Source organism: Mobula hypostoma, chromosome 4 (genome assembly GCF_963921235.1).
Source record: "Mobula hypostoma chromosome 4, sMobHyp1.1, whole genome shotgun sequence".
Lineage (NCBI taxonomy): Eukaryota > Metazoa > Chordata > Chondrichthyes > Myliobatiformes > Myliobatidae > Mobula > Mobula hypostoma.
The window spans coordinates 137,939,000-137,954,712 of record NC_086100.1 but is presented as its reverse complement, the minus strand read 5'-3'; the positions used below and the strand labels follow the sequence as shown (position 1 = coordinate 137,954,712).

At 43.0% G+C, this 15,713-nt stretch overlaps 1 protein-coding gene across 1 annotated transcript in view; it reads right to left on the bottom strand.

Moving 5' to 3' along the window:
* The window catches only part of rnf150a (ring finger protein 150a), a 124,400-nt gene that overhangs the window by 30,800 nt on the left and 77,887 nt on the right, over positions 1-15,713 (bottom strand). Inside the window, exon 5 of the mRNA XM_063046617.1 lies at positions 15,260-15,356. Within this exon, the coding sequence (XP_062902687.1) occupies positions 15,260-15,356 (97 nt within the window). The remainder of the gene's footprint in view (positions 1-15,259; positions 15,357-15,713) is intronic.

Genomic DNA, 15,713 nt, shown 5'->3' with positions numbered 1-15,713 from the left:
CTGCCATGAACCTCCAGTGCCGCAAACTTGCCGATGCAGCATCCTGGAAGCACCCGACCACAGCCGACTCTGAGTCCGTCCGAAAACTTGAAGCCTCCGACCAGCACTCCGACACCGAGCACTGAGCACCATCTTTGCCGAGCGCTTCGACCCCGACCCCGGCCACCAAGCAACAGGCAAAGCCGAGGATTCGGGGCCTTCCCCTCTGGAGATTCTGGATCGCACAGTAGCAGCGGCAGCGAAACAGGCATTTCAGAAGTTTCACCAGATGTTCCTCCGTGCTTCTCCTGTCTGTCTCCATCAAATCAGGATTGTGCACGGCATCATATTTGACAGATAACTGATATTCATTCTGGAGTGGCCACCGCGTGCTGCATCGCGTCGCCATCTTCTCTTCTTCTTTCTGGTTCCTCTCAAATCCTCAGTCTATTTTCATTCTGTCAGTTATTTGGATATTTCTTGCTAAATCTCAAAATACTCCAGTTCCCCTGGTTCTATAGATTTTTTAAAAAATAAACTCTTTTCTTAAAGCACACATTATATTTAACTTCTCTTCTTAGATCATGTTTTTCCTGGAGAATTTTATTTCTTAAGGAAATGTAAATTTGTTATAAATAATGTAGGCCATCCATGGCCATAATTGACAGGAGATGGAATTGGAAAAAGTGGACTCTGAACTATGTTCAGCAAAATGATTCCATGAACTCAACAGTTTACACTCAGAACTGCACTCCTTGTGCTGCCATCAAACACCAAAACACATTACTTGCTTTGGCTGACCCTTTATAACTTTCATTCCAATGACCCTTTCCCCTGAATGACCAAAAGATATCTGTACAAACACATGACACTCCCATCCAAGCAAACTCCCACCTCACCCCCCATTTGCTGAAGTGATCAAGGTCCACAAAGTTTGTATGGAAACCTTGCTCTGCAAAGAAATTTGATCCTTCACATTCCAATCTAACATTAGTTACTGCACAGGTGCAAATCTTGCACACTGTTTTTTCTTATGGCCTTTACTATCGCTTGCTCTTAGGAGAGGTCCACAATTGACCACTTCTTGTACATTCATGAAAAATACCCAAGATAGAAGAGGAGAAGGAAAAGGGCACATCAGTCTGATTGATAACTGCTAAGTATTGCAAGGGCTGAAGATGCTAAATCAAAGGTACACTCTTCACTTGGAGAGGCAACAAATGCTTAATAGTCAAATTGAGAAGAAAGTAAAATTAGATTAGGGACAGTACCAATAGGATAATACCCGTCACATCTTCCCCTCCTCCCCACTTTATGTTTTCCACAGGACCACTTGCTCTGTGACTCACTTGGTCTGGCATTTTCCCCTGCAATTGTAGTAAGTGCACCATTTCTCTCTTCGCATCCTCCCTCACCGTCATCCAGAGGCCCAATTAGCTCTTCTGGCTGAGGTGCACATGTATCTCCTTCAATCTGGTCTATTGTATTCAGTGATTGAAATGCGGCCTCCTCTACATTGGTGAGATTAAGCTTAGACTAGAAAAACATTGCACAGCATCTATCCTGCTGATGGAATGCAGGAGATGAACTACCTCCATGCAAGCTAAGAGTTATTAACAGAGGCAGATATGTATGTCATTTTTCAGTGGAGGCAATATACAAATCCTGGGCAAGTTAATATCAAAGCTTCCGCAAAAGCTGATGTGAGTAGTGTCGGGGATCACTCAAGATTTCAGCCTCTGCAATTTCTTTCAACATCAGAGCCTCAGTTACTACTACCCAATAACTACTTGCTGCTATAACAGAAAACAGAGATACAAACCAGAAACTGTTTATTGTCACCTGGTAGAAAATTGCTTTTCTTTAGGGATGAAAAGAAATGCCACTTAGAAGGAAATGGGTCTCCCTGGGGAGTAGACTATAGCTCTCAAAGGATTCAATTTGTTGTGTTTCTTGATATGATTCTAGGTGTTCACACAAGCCGAGAAACTCTGAAAATAGTTCTGTGTTTTGGGCTGCAGCAAATAATCTGTAACTGCCCAGTCTAGAAGAGTAGCACTGACACCAAGACCAAGAAAATACCACCATCACTTTGGACACAAGTATTTAGCCTCTCTTCACTGCTTCTCAGGCAATGGTCTCACCACTACTGTGCATGAGCTGTCTCTTCCAAGTCAGGTATTTATTTCAGTTACCCTGAGTAGGCAATCCCCATGAGCAGTATATCTTACTAGTGAGGCAGAAAACAAGTAGGTATATAGTTGGGACTACGCCTTGTGAGGAAAACCAACAAAGATGATCTGGAAAATTCTGAGGGATGAGCACATCTAAGGAATGTTATTCCTATCTCCTTCTACCATCACAATATGGATAGGGATCCGCTTGTCCTTACTTACCACCTCCAACAGCCTCCGAATCCAACACCCCATTCTTGGTAACTTCCGCCATCTCCAATAGGAACCTACCACTAAGTATTTCTTTCCCTTCCCCCTCCTTCCACTTTCCATAGGGATCACACTTAACGTGGCAACCCCCTTCTCCCTACTAATGTCCTTCTGGCTCTACACCTGCCCCTACATCTCCTCTCTTACTAGCATTCAGTCCTGCCCAGTGAGCAACACTTCACCGGAGAGTCCGCTGGGAGTCATCTACTGCATCCGGTGTAGCCTCCTCTACATCGAAGAGACCTGACTCAGATTGGGGACTACTTTGTCGAGCACTTCCGCTCAGTCCACTGCATTGGTTACTCATTTCAATTCAACTTCCCATTCCCATTCTGACATGCCTTTCCATGGCCTCCTCTACTGCCACGATGAAGCCAAACTCAGGTTGGAGGATCATCACCTCATATTGGTTGGGTAGCCTCCAACCTGATGGCATGAACATCCATTTCTCCAACTTACAGTAATTTCCTGAAGTGGGAGGGTGAAGAGCCAGAGGTCGTGGTACATATAGGTACCAATGACATAGGTAGGAAAAGGGAAGAGGTCCTGAAAGGAGAATATAGGGAGCCAGGAAGGGAGTTGAGAAAAAGGCGCGCAAAGGTAGTAATCTCGGGATTACTGCCTGTGCCATGCGACAGTGAGAGAAGGCATGCAATGAGGTGGAGGATAAATGCGTGGCTGAGGGATTGGAGCAGGGGGCAGGGATTCAAGTTTTTGGATCATTGGGACCTCTTTTGGCACAGGCATGACCTGTACAAAAAGGACGGGTTACACTTGAATCCTAGGGGGACCAATATCCTGGCAGGGAGATTAGCGAGGGCTACTGAGGTGACTTTAAACTAGAATGGTTAGGGGGTGGGAATCAAATTAAGAGGCTAGGCGAGAGGAGGTTAGTTCACAACAGGGGGATGGGAACCAGTGCAGAGACACAGAGGGGTGTAAAGTGAGGGTAGAAGCAAAAAGTAGTAAGGAGAAAAGTAAAAGTGGCAGGCTGGCAAATCCAGGGCAAGCATCAAAAAGGGCCACTTTTCAACATAATTGTATAAGGGCTAACAGAGTTGTAAAAGAGCGCCTGAAGGCTTTGTGTGTCAATGCCAGGAGCATTCGTAACAAGGTGGATGAATTGAAAGTGCAGATTGTTATTAATGATTATGATATAGTTGGGATCACAGAGACATGGTTCCAGGGTGACCAAGGATGGGAGCTCAACGTTCAGGGATATTCAATATTCAGGAGGGATAGACATGAAAGAAAAGGAGGTGGGGTGGCGTTGCTGGTTAAAGAGGAGATTAACGCAATAGAAAGGAAGGACATAAGCCGGGAAGATGTGGAATCGATATGGGTAGAGCTGCATAACACTAAGGGGCAGAAAATGCTGGTGGGAGTTGTGTACAGGCCACCTAACAGTAGTAGTGAGGTCGGGGATGGTATTAAACAGGAAATTAGAAATGTGTGCAATAAAGGAACAGCAGTTATAATGGGTGACTTCAATCTACATGTAGATTGGGTGAACCAAATTGGTAAAGGTGCTGAGGAAGAGGATTTCTTGGAATGTATGTGGGATGGTTTTTTGAACCAACATGTTGAGGAATCAACTAGAGAGCAGGCTATTCTAGACTGGGTTTTGAGCAATGAGGAAAGGTGAATTAGCAATCTTGTCGTGAGAGGCCCCTTGGGTAAGAGTGACCATAATATGGTGGAATTCTTCATTAAGATGGAGAGTGACATAGTTAATTCAGAAACAAAGGTTCTGAACTTAAAGAGGGGTAACTTTGAAGGTATGAGACGTGAATTAGCTAAGATAGACTGGCAAATGACACTTAAAGGATTGACGGTGGGTATGCAATGGCAAGCATTTAAAGATTGCATGGATGAACTCCAACAATTGTTCATCCCATCCCAGTTTGGCAAAAGAATAAATCAAGGAAGGTAGTGCACCCGTGACTGACAAGAGAAATTAGGGATAGTATCAATTCCAAAGAAGAAGCATACAAATTAGCCAGAAAAAGTGGCTCACCTGAGGACTGGGAGAAATTCAGAGTTCAGCAGAGGAGGACAAAGGGCTTAATTAGGAAGGGGAAAAAAGATTATGAGAGAAAACTGGCAGGGAACATAAAAACTGACTGTAAAAGCTTTTATAGATATGTAGAAAGGAAAAGACTGGTAAAGACAAATGTAGGTCCCCTACAGACAGAAACAGGTGAATTGATTATGGGGAGCAAGGACATGGCAGACCAATTGAATAATTACTTTGGTTCTGTCTTCACTAAGGAGGACATAAATAATCTTCCAGAAATAGTAGGGGACAGAGGGTCCAGTGAGATGGAGGAACTGAGCGAAATACATGTTAGTAGGGAAGTGGTGTTAGGTAAATTGAAGGGATTAAAGGCAGATAAATCCCCAGGGCCAGCTGGTCTGCATCCCAGAGTGCTTAAGGGAGTAGCCCAAGAAATAGTGGATGCATTAGTGATAATTTTTCAAAACTCGTTAGATTCTGGACTCGATCCTGAGGATTGGAGGGTGGCTAATGTAACCCCACTTTTTAAAAAAGGAGGGAGAGAGAAACCGGGGAATTATAGACTGGTTAGCCTAACGTCGGTGGTGGGGAAACTGCTGGAGTCAGTTATCAAAGATGTGATAACAGCACATTTGGAAAGCGGCGAAATCATCGGACAAAGTCAGCATGGATTTGTGAAAGGAAAATCATGTCTGACGAATCTCATAGAATTTTTTTGAGGATGTAACTAGTAGAGTGGATAGGGGAGAACCAGTGGATGTGGTATATTTGGATTTTCAAAAGGCTTTTGACAAGGTCCCACACAGGAGATTAGTGTGCAAACTTAAAGCACACGGTATTGGGGGTAAGGTATTGATGTGGATAGAGAATTGGTTAGCAGACAGGAAGCAAAGAGTGGGAATAAACAGGACCTTTTCAGAATGGCAGGCAATGACTAGTGGGGTACCACAAGGCTCAGCGCTGGGACCCCAGTTGTTTACAATATATATTAATGACTTAGATGAGGGAATTAAATGCAGCATCTCCAAGTATGCAGACGACATGAAGCTGGGCGGCAGTGTTAGCTGTGAGGAGGATGCTAAGAGGATGCAGGGTGACTTGGATAGGTTGGGTGAGTGGGCAAATTCATGGCAGATGCAATTTAATGTGGATATATGTGAAGTTATCCACTTTGGTGGCAAAAATAGGAAAACAGATTATTATCTGAGTGGTGGCCGATTAGGAAAAGGGGAGGTGCAACGAGACCTGGGTGTCATTATACACCAGTCATTGAAAGTGGGCATGCAGGTACAGCAGGCGGTGAAAAAGGCGAATGGTATGCTGGCATTTATAGCAAGAGGATTCGAGTACAGGAGTAGGGAGGTACTACTGCAGTTGTACAAGGCCTTGGTGAGACCACACCTAGAGTATTGTGTGCAGTTTTGGTCCCCTAATCTGAGGAAAGACATCCTTGCCATAGAGGGAGTACAAAGAAGGTTCACCAGATTGATTCCTGGGATGGCAGGACTTTCATATGAAGAAAGACTGGATGAACTAGGCTTGTACTCGTTGGAATTTAGAAGATTGAGGGGGGATCTGATTGAAACGTATAAAATTCTAAAGGGATTGGACAGGCTAGATGCAGGAAGATTGTTCTCGATGTCGGGGAAGTCCAGAACGAGGGGTCACAGTTTGAGGATAAAGGCGAAGCCTTTTAGGACTGAGATTAGGAAAAACTTCTTCACACAGAGAGTGGTGAATCTGTGGAATTCTCTGCCACAGGAAACAGTTGAGGCCAGTTCATTGGCTATATTTAAGAGGGAGTTAGATATGGCCCTTGTGGCTAGGGGGATCAGAGGGTATGGAGGGAAGGCTGGTGCAGGGTTCTGAGTTGGATGATCAGCCATGATCATAATAAATGGCGGTGCAGGCTCGAAGGGCCGAATGGCCTACTCCTGCACCTATTTTCTATGTTTCTTCCCTCAGCTTTTCTATTCCCCTTTCTGTTTACCTTCTCACCACTTTTCTTCATACCTACTTGCCCATCATCTCCACTCATTCCCCTCCTCCTTCCCTTTCTTCCATGGTCCACTGGCCTCTCCTATTAGATTCATTCTTCGACCCTTTACCTCTTCTGCTTATCCCATTCCAGCTTCTTACTTCATCTCCCCTACTCCAGACACCCACCTTTCCCTTCACCTGGTCTCACCTACCATTGCCAGCCTGCACTCCTTCCTTCCTCCACCTTACTCTAGCTTCTTCCTTTCCAGTCCTGATGAAGGGTCTCAGCCTGAAACATTAACTGTTTATTCCCCTTGTGACGAAAGAGGGTTACAAAGAGTACCCATAGATTAAGATGTTAACTGTCCTGTGCTGGCACCAGTGGGATCAACAGTTGATCTGCCACCTGTCTTCAGGAGAAAGAGAGATAAGGAAGACAATGGAGCAGCATTTGGAAATGTTAATGAAGAGACGGGAGAGTTTAACAGAAGGAGACACCGGTCTGAGAGCTGTCAAGATCGGTTCCCTTTTTGAACCCTGAACTGTTTGAAGTGTGATGGACAGGCGATACCCCAGCAGGGGGATAAAAAGGGACAGGTTCGCTAAGGCAAGACACACACGACACCACGAGGTAACGAGACCCTGGAAGCGGTGCGCCTCCCACAAGTCGGTGGGAGTTTTTGGAGGGCTGGTCGCGGGACCAAGCCATAGACGCACAGGGTGGAAAGGTACGATCGGCGGGAACCTGGTGTGTGTCCGCCCTTGCCTGGGTGCCAGGTTCGCTGCAGAGGAACGATCGTATCTGAAACGGAGGGGTCACAGTCGGTGACCTCAGAAGACATTACAAAGGGCTCGCCCGAAAGCTGACTGCGAGGAATATCGAAGGTCTGTGTGGAAGCCGTTTTGAATATTCATTCGCTTTCTCTCTCTCTCTCCCACGGCAGTGATTACTGTGAACTGAACTGAACTCAATTGAACTGAACTTTGCGTAACTTTGAAACTGGTCATTTACCCCTAGACGACGATAGAGCTTGATTGATCCTATTATCCTAGTTCTGTGGACATGTGTGTTTATCATTGCTGAACTGTTGCATTTATTATTCTTTCGATTAGAGTACTGTGTTGCTTATTTCTTTTAATAAAACTTTCTTAGTTCCAGTAATCCAGACTCCAACTGAGTGATCCATTTCTGCTGGTTTGGCAACCCAGTTACGGGGTACGTAACACCCTCCATAGATGCTGCCCAACTTGCTGAGCTCCTCCAGTATTTTTTGTGTCGCTGAAGAATGTTATATTATGTTTATGTAGTAATTTTCATTTTGATTGATAAATTTGGGTCCTTGATTAAAATGGTTAATTCTTTCAAATGTGAAAAATCCAAAACTGATAAATTCATTCATCCGGTGCAACACTTTATAAAGAATGCCTCAATGGATCCTATAATGCTGCTAGTTTGAAGATTTCATTATTTGCTCATTTATTTTGTGCCTGAAAGCAGATATCCCTAATACTACCACAAATCACTGATTGCCAGTCTCAGGGAGGTGCACAACTTCCCTTCATGGAATGAACAACAAATTCTCTCAAGGCATTAAGAGAAACAAAGTAAATTTGCCTCCCCTGACCCCATTCTATTTCTGAAGATTTAAATTAAACCTGGGCATTATTACAAACATGATGCCACAGTCAATACTGGCTCCACATCTATTACTGCAGACTACTATGTCGTCTCAGGCCTAAGGCAAGTAAGACGGTAATATGAGCTAATGTATTGTTTGCAAACAGTTCTAAAGAGATGAAACCTGATATTGGGAACATCAGCTATTTGGAGATCCTGCTCATTTTGATCAATTCATGAAATGAATGTCCCCAGTGTTCAAATTCACCAGCTTGAAATGGTTCATACTAATGGATCTTATTCCTATTTTGCATCTTTCTCAAGCCTTTGTTAAACTGCAATATGGAAAAATCTCAAAACTTTGGCAGTACTCTACATTAGCAATGTTGTTTGCAAAGATGGATATGTACTTCGTGGCACACTGCTGCCATAATTTTAGAATTGCTTGTAGGTGCTGGGCGTTCCTGGCATAAATTTGGTCTATGTCTGCAATGTAGTTCCATTGATACAGATATCCAAAAAAATTATTGAACAGGGAACAAGGAAGCCTCTCAGCTTGGTATTTCATGGGGAATTTCTTCTAGACCTGGTCAACTGCATAGCTGAAGGTCTGGTCAGACCCCACATGGAGTACTGTGCTCAGTTGTGGTCGCCTCACTACAGGAAGGATGTGGAAGCCATAGGAAGGGTGCAGAAGAGATTTACAAGGATGTTGCCTGGATTGGGGAGCATGCCTTATGAGAATAGGTTGAGTGAACTCGGCCTTTTCTCCTTGGAGCAAGGGAGGATGAAAGGTGATCTGATAGAGGTGTATAAGATAATGAGAGGCATTGATTGTGTTGATAGTCAGAGGCTTTTTCCCAGGGCTGAAATGGTTGCCACAAGTGGACACAGGTTTAAAGTGCTGGGGAGTAGGTACAGAGGAGATGTCAGGGGTAAGCTTTTTCCACTCAAGAGAGTGGTGAGGGCATGGAAAGGGCTGCTGGCAATGGTGGTGGAGGCGAATATGATAGGGTCTTTTAAGAGACTTTTAGATAGGTACATGGAGCTTAGTAAAATGGAGGGCGATAGGTAAGCCTAGTAATTTCTAAGGTAGGGACATGTTCGGCACAACTCTGTGGGCCGAAGGGCCAGCATTGTGCTGTAGGTTTTCTATGTTTTTATGTTTCCAACTGAACACTACGATGAAAATTGAATGTAATCAAGCAATCACAGAACGCATATTTAACAAAGATGCTGACTGTAAATGACATTGTTATTATAAATTGTTGAGTGCAGAGAGGCATAATGGGAGCAATGCCAAGCACTGCAGTGCTTGCTCTTTCTCTTCCTCCTCCTGGAGTGTCTCAAACAAAGGCTGATGGTGCCGGGACTGAAATACAGAGGAACTTGGGCGCCACGTAACAACAAGAGAGTCATGTGAGCTCACTCTAAATGTGGCTTCAATCATGAAAAAAAATCATGGTCAGTGAAAAGATACATTTAGAGAGTAGCAGCTCTTCATATTTTTGAACTATTCTAGGGTCTTAAGGATAACTTGAACTATAGGAATGTAATCCGTGGGTCCAGAAAATTTGGAAATAGGACAATCCACACACTGCTTAATTTACAAATGCTATTATACACAGTTCACTACAGAACGTTGCCTTAAAAAGGATGCAGGAGTCCACATACATGTAGAACCCATGTACATACTATACAATTAACATGCAAAGTGGAACAAGTAAATAAGAAAGCAAATGGAATGTCAATCCTTATCAGACAAAAAGAATACCATTTTACAGCGTCGGAAAGACTGCAGCTGGAATACTGTGTACAATTCTAGTCTGTTTATTTAATTTGAGATATATATCTGGTGACATAGTGCAAATATATCCTCACAGCTCTCGTAACCTTCTGTCCTTGGGTGCTGCCTGCATGGAATTTGCATGTTCTGCCTGTGACTACTGGAGGTTCCAATGTGTGATCTAATTTCCTCCACATACCAAAGGCACATGGGTAGGAAGGTTGACTAACCACTGTCCCCATATATAAATGGGAGTAGAGTCTGTGGGGAATTGAGGGGAGAACAAAATGGGATGAGATAGGAATACTATCAAAGTGTGTGTTATGGTAGGCATAAAGACAATCGGCATAACAGCCTGTTTACATGCTGTCCAACTCTTTCAAAAGTCCCTGGGATAATGGGCTTGAATAATTTGGAACAAGTGAAGAGGTCAAGCCTGTACGAGTTGCATACTGAAAGTGAAGGCAGAAATCTGCTGTCTGGAATAATCCAGATGCTATAGTGATCAGCATGGTGACCCAAGTGAGTGCAGGCACAGCTGCTCGTTGGAGTTATGAAGAATGACAGGTCATCATGTTGAAACGTTTACATTTCTGGCCTACTCCTATTCCCTAGTTGTTATTATGTTCTAGTGTTCTTAAGTAGACTGAGCAGCTCTGCTGAAGGAAAATATTTGTCATGGAATACAGGATATCAGTGATCTCCGTATAGCTGCAGCGAGTTGCATACTGAAAGGCAAAGTAGAAATCACTAGCCAGGAAGCAGCTGGGTGACAGTGACCCAAGGCAGTCCATATACAGATAACTAGCCAAAGCCACAACAGGCAGAATGTTAAAGATTCCTGTGAATGCTGATTGAGGAATGCCCAGCCTCCAGAGACACTGGTCTTAAGATGTTGGGGATCACAGCTACTGAGTTGGATAGGGTGCAGGGACATGTGTTCCCCTCTCCATGGGTCCTCAGTGTGATTGATCTGCACGAGGCACCTGATGTGCAGCATTAATTCATTCCATAAGAAAACTACTGAAGAATCCATGTTAAAAAGGTTTTAATATGAAAAGCAAGTTGGCACCCAACCCAGTCAGTGTGTCCATCAATAGTAGGATTCAGAATAAGAATGGCCTCAAATGTTCTGCAGTAAATTGCTGTGGTTCTGCGTAAAAATTACTGGCCTTTTAAATCTTGCTGTTTCACAGAATACAGCACCATGAAAACATGCTCAATTGTTATAATTTACCAAAAACTGAATGAAACAACATGACCCAATTTCTCCTGGCAATGATCCAAATGAATGTTGCACAAGAACTGATGTCACTGTGTGCAATGTATGTGAAAACCATTGTTTTAATCACCACTGGCTGGTCTAATTATCTGGAGCAAAATTCTGAATGAAAAATTGCAACAGCACATGTCACAAGCAAAGAGATTAATTTTTCAGTGCTGGAGATGATACAAATAGAATTTCTTGGTACCTGTCTCTTTGCAAAACACTGGCTCTAAAATAGCCTGTTCCTTGATATTCTGATCTAGAAAACAATCTTGAAATGATTTCCATGATTTTCATGTGCTGCTGCATTTTTCACTGTATGAGATAACACTAATCAAAAACAATTTTACTTAAGTTTCCATTCCTTATGTGGATAAAGAAATGTATCAATTCTATCAAGTGCAACACACACAAAATGCTGGAGGAACTCAGCAAGCCAGGCAGCATCTATGGAAAAAATGCACACTCGATGTCTAGGGCCAAAACCCTTTGGCAGGACTGGAAAAAGAAAAGCTGAGTAGATTTAAAAGGTGGGGGGAAGGGAGAGAGAAACGCCAGGTGATAGGTGAAAGAGACAGAAGGACATGGAAGGATGCGGGGGGGGGGGGGGAGAAGGAGCACCAGAGGGGAGGTGATAGGTGGGCAAGGAGATAACACGAGAGGGGGAAATAGGCAGGAGAAATAGTGAAGGGGGCGGGGAGAGGAGGCATTACTGGAAGTTTGAGAAATTGATGTTCATGCCATCAGCTTGGAGGCTATCCAAACAGAATACATGGTGTTGTTCCTCCAGCCTAAGTGTGGCCTTATCACGACAGTGGAAGAGGCCATGGACGAACATATCGGAATGGGAATGGGAAGTGGAACTAAAATGAGTAGCCACTGGTTGCTAGACTTTGGCAGGACTTCTGAAATGTCAACTGTACTTTTTTCCATAGACACTGCCTGGCCTACTGAGTTCCTCCAGCATTTTGTGTTGATGAGAAATTAAAACCACACAGTGACTTTAACACTGTTGCACAATACTGTATTCATTGTTATTATACTATTATTTCATTTATTTGTATCATTGTCGATTAAAACAGATATACGTTAAAATTATTTTATAAGCATAAGAAAAAGGATTTCAGCAATTTATCAACATCCTTCCCAAGTACAAGACATGCTACTACTTTAAAAAAAAAATGCACTTCAGGCCACTCAGGAGGTTTGCCAGCATCTCGAGCATCTTTACGTGCACATCTATCAGCCCTAATGTTAAAACAGCCCCTTCAAACCTGGCATCATAACATCTCACTCTTTGACAATCTGGCACCTGACCCCTGGTAGCTCCTCACCACCATGTGCAAGAATTGCAATTTGACAATCCCCAATATTATAGAAAGTGCCAGTGTGTAAACTGAGATTGAGTTACAGAGTGCTACCTTTACTATCTCTTTTTCAGCACCTAACCTGGTGGGAGATCCTGGCTTTCTATAAGAAGAAATATGGTAGAATAAAGTGAAGGAAAAAGTAAAACATGCATCTGCACACTGTAAAGTAGAATAAAACAAATGGTTACAAGGGCACGGAAGAGCAATGAAGTACCAAAGGATAACAGTTTTCTAAATCCTGGGATTTTGAAACACGTACTAACTAACAACAACGTACAGACTTTGCTTACCAATCTCCAATTGTGGGTACCTGTTTCAACCTTTTCTTGGTATTCAGGGGAAAATCAACTATTTGAAGTAGCTTACTTTTTACATGGCCAGTCATTATATATGACATTGTACTATCAGCAGTGAGAATCTGGGGCAGAGATCAGTGGCCATGGAATCCTAACTTAAGGAGTTATCTGAAGATGGCTTAAATCAACAGTTCCCAGCCTGGGGTCCACAGACCCTTTCCTTAACAATATTGACCCATGGCATAAGAACAGTTGGGACCCCCTGGCTTAAATAAAGGCATCAATTCTCTTCTGACTCAAGAACATCCCACTGGGTGAGAACAGGGAGCAAGTAATATTCTCTGGGTAAGGGCTTCTCCAGCATTTAGGAACATGTACAACAATTTCACAAAAGTGACATCAATCCTAAATTGCACAGCAAATGGTATCTGCAATCAAAACATATCAAAGTAAAATCAGTTAAATTTAGAAATCATAATAAATTGAATGTACAATGCACTGCTAACAAGCATTCAAAGCAAAACAGAAATTTAAACACCTATTACTTTCTGTGCAAAGATCTTTCCTCCCAAATTTTTCAACTTTCTACCTTTCACCGTAAATCTATGCCTGTAAGTGTCTGACACTTCCATCATGGTTCAAAGACTGATTACCTACCCTGTCAATGCCATTCAATTTTCTATACTTGTATTAGGTTGTCCTTCAGAATTTGACAATCCAGAAAAAACAATCCAAGCTTATCCAACCTCTAGTTATAGCTAATACTGTCAATCCAGGCAAATTCCTGGTGAAACTCTTCTGCACCCTCACTAAAGCCGACATATTTCTGACGTAACAAACAGAACCGAACACAGTACAGGTTTCCCCCGCCATCCGAAGGTAGAGCATTCCTATGAAACGGTTCGTAAGCCGAAATGTTGTAAAGCGAAGAAGCAATTACCATTTATTTATATGGGAAAATTCTGTGAGCGTTCGCAGACCTAAAAATAACCTACCAAATCATGCCAAATAACACATAAAACCTAAAATAACAGTAACATATAGTAAAAGCAGGAATGATATGATAAGTACACAGCCTATATAAAGTAGAAATACTTCTCTACAACGATTGCCTGCACAGATCTCCGTAGCGAAAATCTCACGCAAGCGCTCTCAGCAAAAACACTCTCTCCAGTAACCTGAAGCTGCCAAATCATACCAAATAACATGTAAAAATACACAGCCTATATAAAGTAGAAATAATGTATGTACAGTGTAGTATCACTTACTGGAATTGGGAAGACAGCGCCAAGCACACTGATGATGGTGTGTTAGACTGAGTCGTCGCAGGTTGGAGTAGTGCAGTGGCCCCCACCTTCCGGGCCGCCGACTCGATATATTGCCGCGAAGAATGCAGCGGTAGCTGGAAGGCACACAGCACATCTTTAAGAATAAAGCCGAAATAAACATGCTAATTAATTAGGTGCTGCCCGGCACGTAAATGTCAGCGCAGGTCAGAGGCGATTGCCGATTGCATCGCCTCTGATCTGGGCTGACAATTACATGCTAGGCGGCACCTAATTAATTAGCATGTTTATTTCAGCTTTTTTCTTAAAGATGTGCTGTGTGCCTCCCGGCTACCGCTGCATTCTCCGCGAATCGGTACAGTATCTGTCCAGGGCCGGGGGTTGGGGTGGTGGGACACAGGGGTGTCATCTCATCGTCGATCAGGGCAGGCAGCTCATCTTCTCCTATGACTGCCCGCCTCGATGTCGAAAGTCGAGGTTCGTCGTCTGCTGTGGCTGATGTGGAAGGCTTGCTTGACTGCTGAGCCTCGTGCATTTTTCTATCATAGAGTTCTTTGTAAGCAATCAAACCATCCTGCAAATATCCCATAAACCTACGTACCCTTTCAAAATTAAAGTCGTACTATATCATTGCAGCGAAAATCTCACGCAGTTGCTCCACTTTCGCTAATGCACTCGGTTTCGATTGTTATCCTTCCCTCTTCCAATTGCATCAGCTCTTCATCTATCAGTCCTTGGTCATGGGATGCCAAAACCTCTTCAACATCATCTTCGTCAGCTCCCACAAGCCAAACTCACTTTGTCCTTGCTTCGTTCACCACAATCGAAACGCATAAATATGTCTAGTTTTACGCTAAGTGTAACACCCTTATGAGCTCTTTCAGGCTTTTCCGACACCTTAGAACTCATCTTGCTAACGGCTGCTCAATGCAACGTGTTTAAGCAATGCCGTTCTGAATCCGGGACTTTTTTGTGACTTTAAAAATTGACCTTACACAACTTTAGGAATTCAACTTTGAACAACAGGAGTAGCAAACTACTAGGTCACTGCCTCTCACAACTTAGCATATTGCAACCACTATTTGAATAGAAACACTAACAATATTGAAATAAATAGCAATGTCAAGCATTTGATGCACTATTTTGCAAACCAAGGATGAAATCCAAATCTCTGCAAAAGCCAGTAATTTAATGCACAATGTTCACACAATCCTACCGGAATTCCAAGCGCTTTCAGAATGTTCATTTTGCACATTGGGCACGTGCGGTGATCTAGTAGCCAAGGATCCACACACGTCTTATGGAAAAGGTGCCTACATTACATGAGAAACACAGTTCTGTCAACCATTACATAATGACCACAGCTTACATGTCTAAATTGAAACTGGGGGAAGTAACAAGTCACATTCATGGACCAAAGGATTTTATCCAAGAACTTTTTACTTACTTATTTGAATAAGGGCATCACTCCTCTACTGACTCAAGAACATTAGACTGGGTGAGAACAGGGATTAAGTAATATTCTCAGGGATTAAATAAAGGCTTTCTCCAGCATTCAGGGATATTTCAGGGCATGTATGTAGAAGGATTCATGTGTAGCTAATATATTTAGAATCATCAATGTTATCAATAATGACAACGATAATAAATACTGATCAATCTGAATTTGG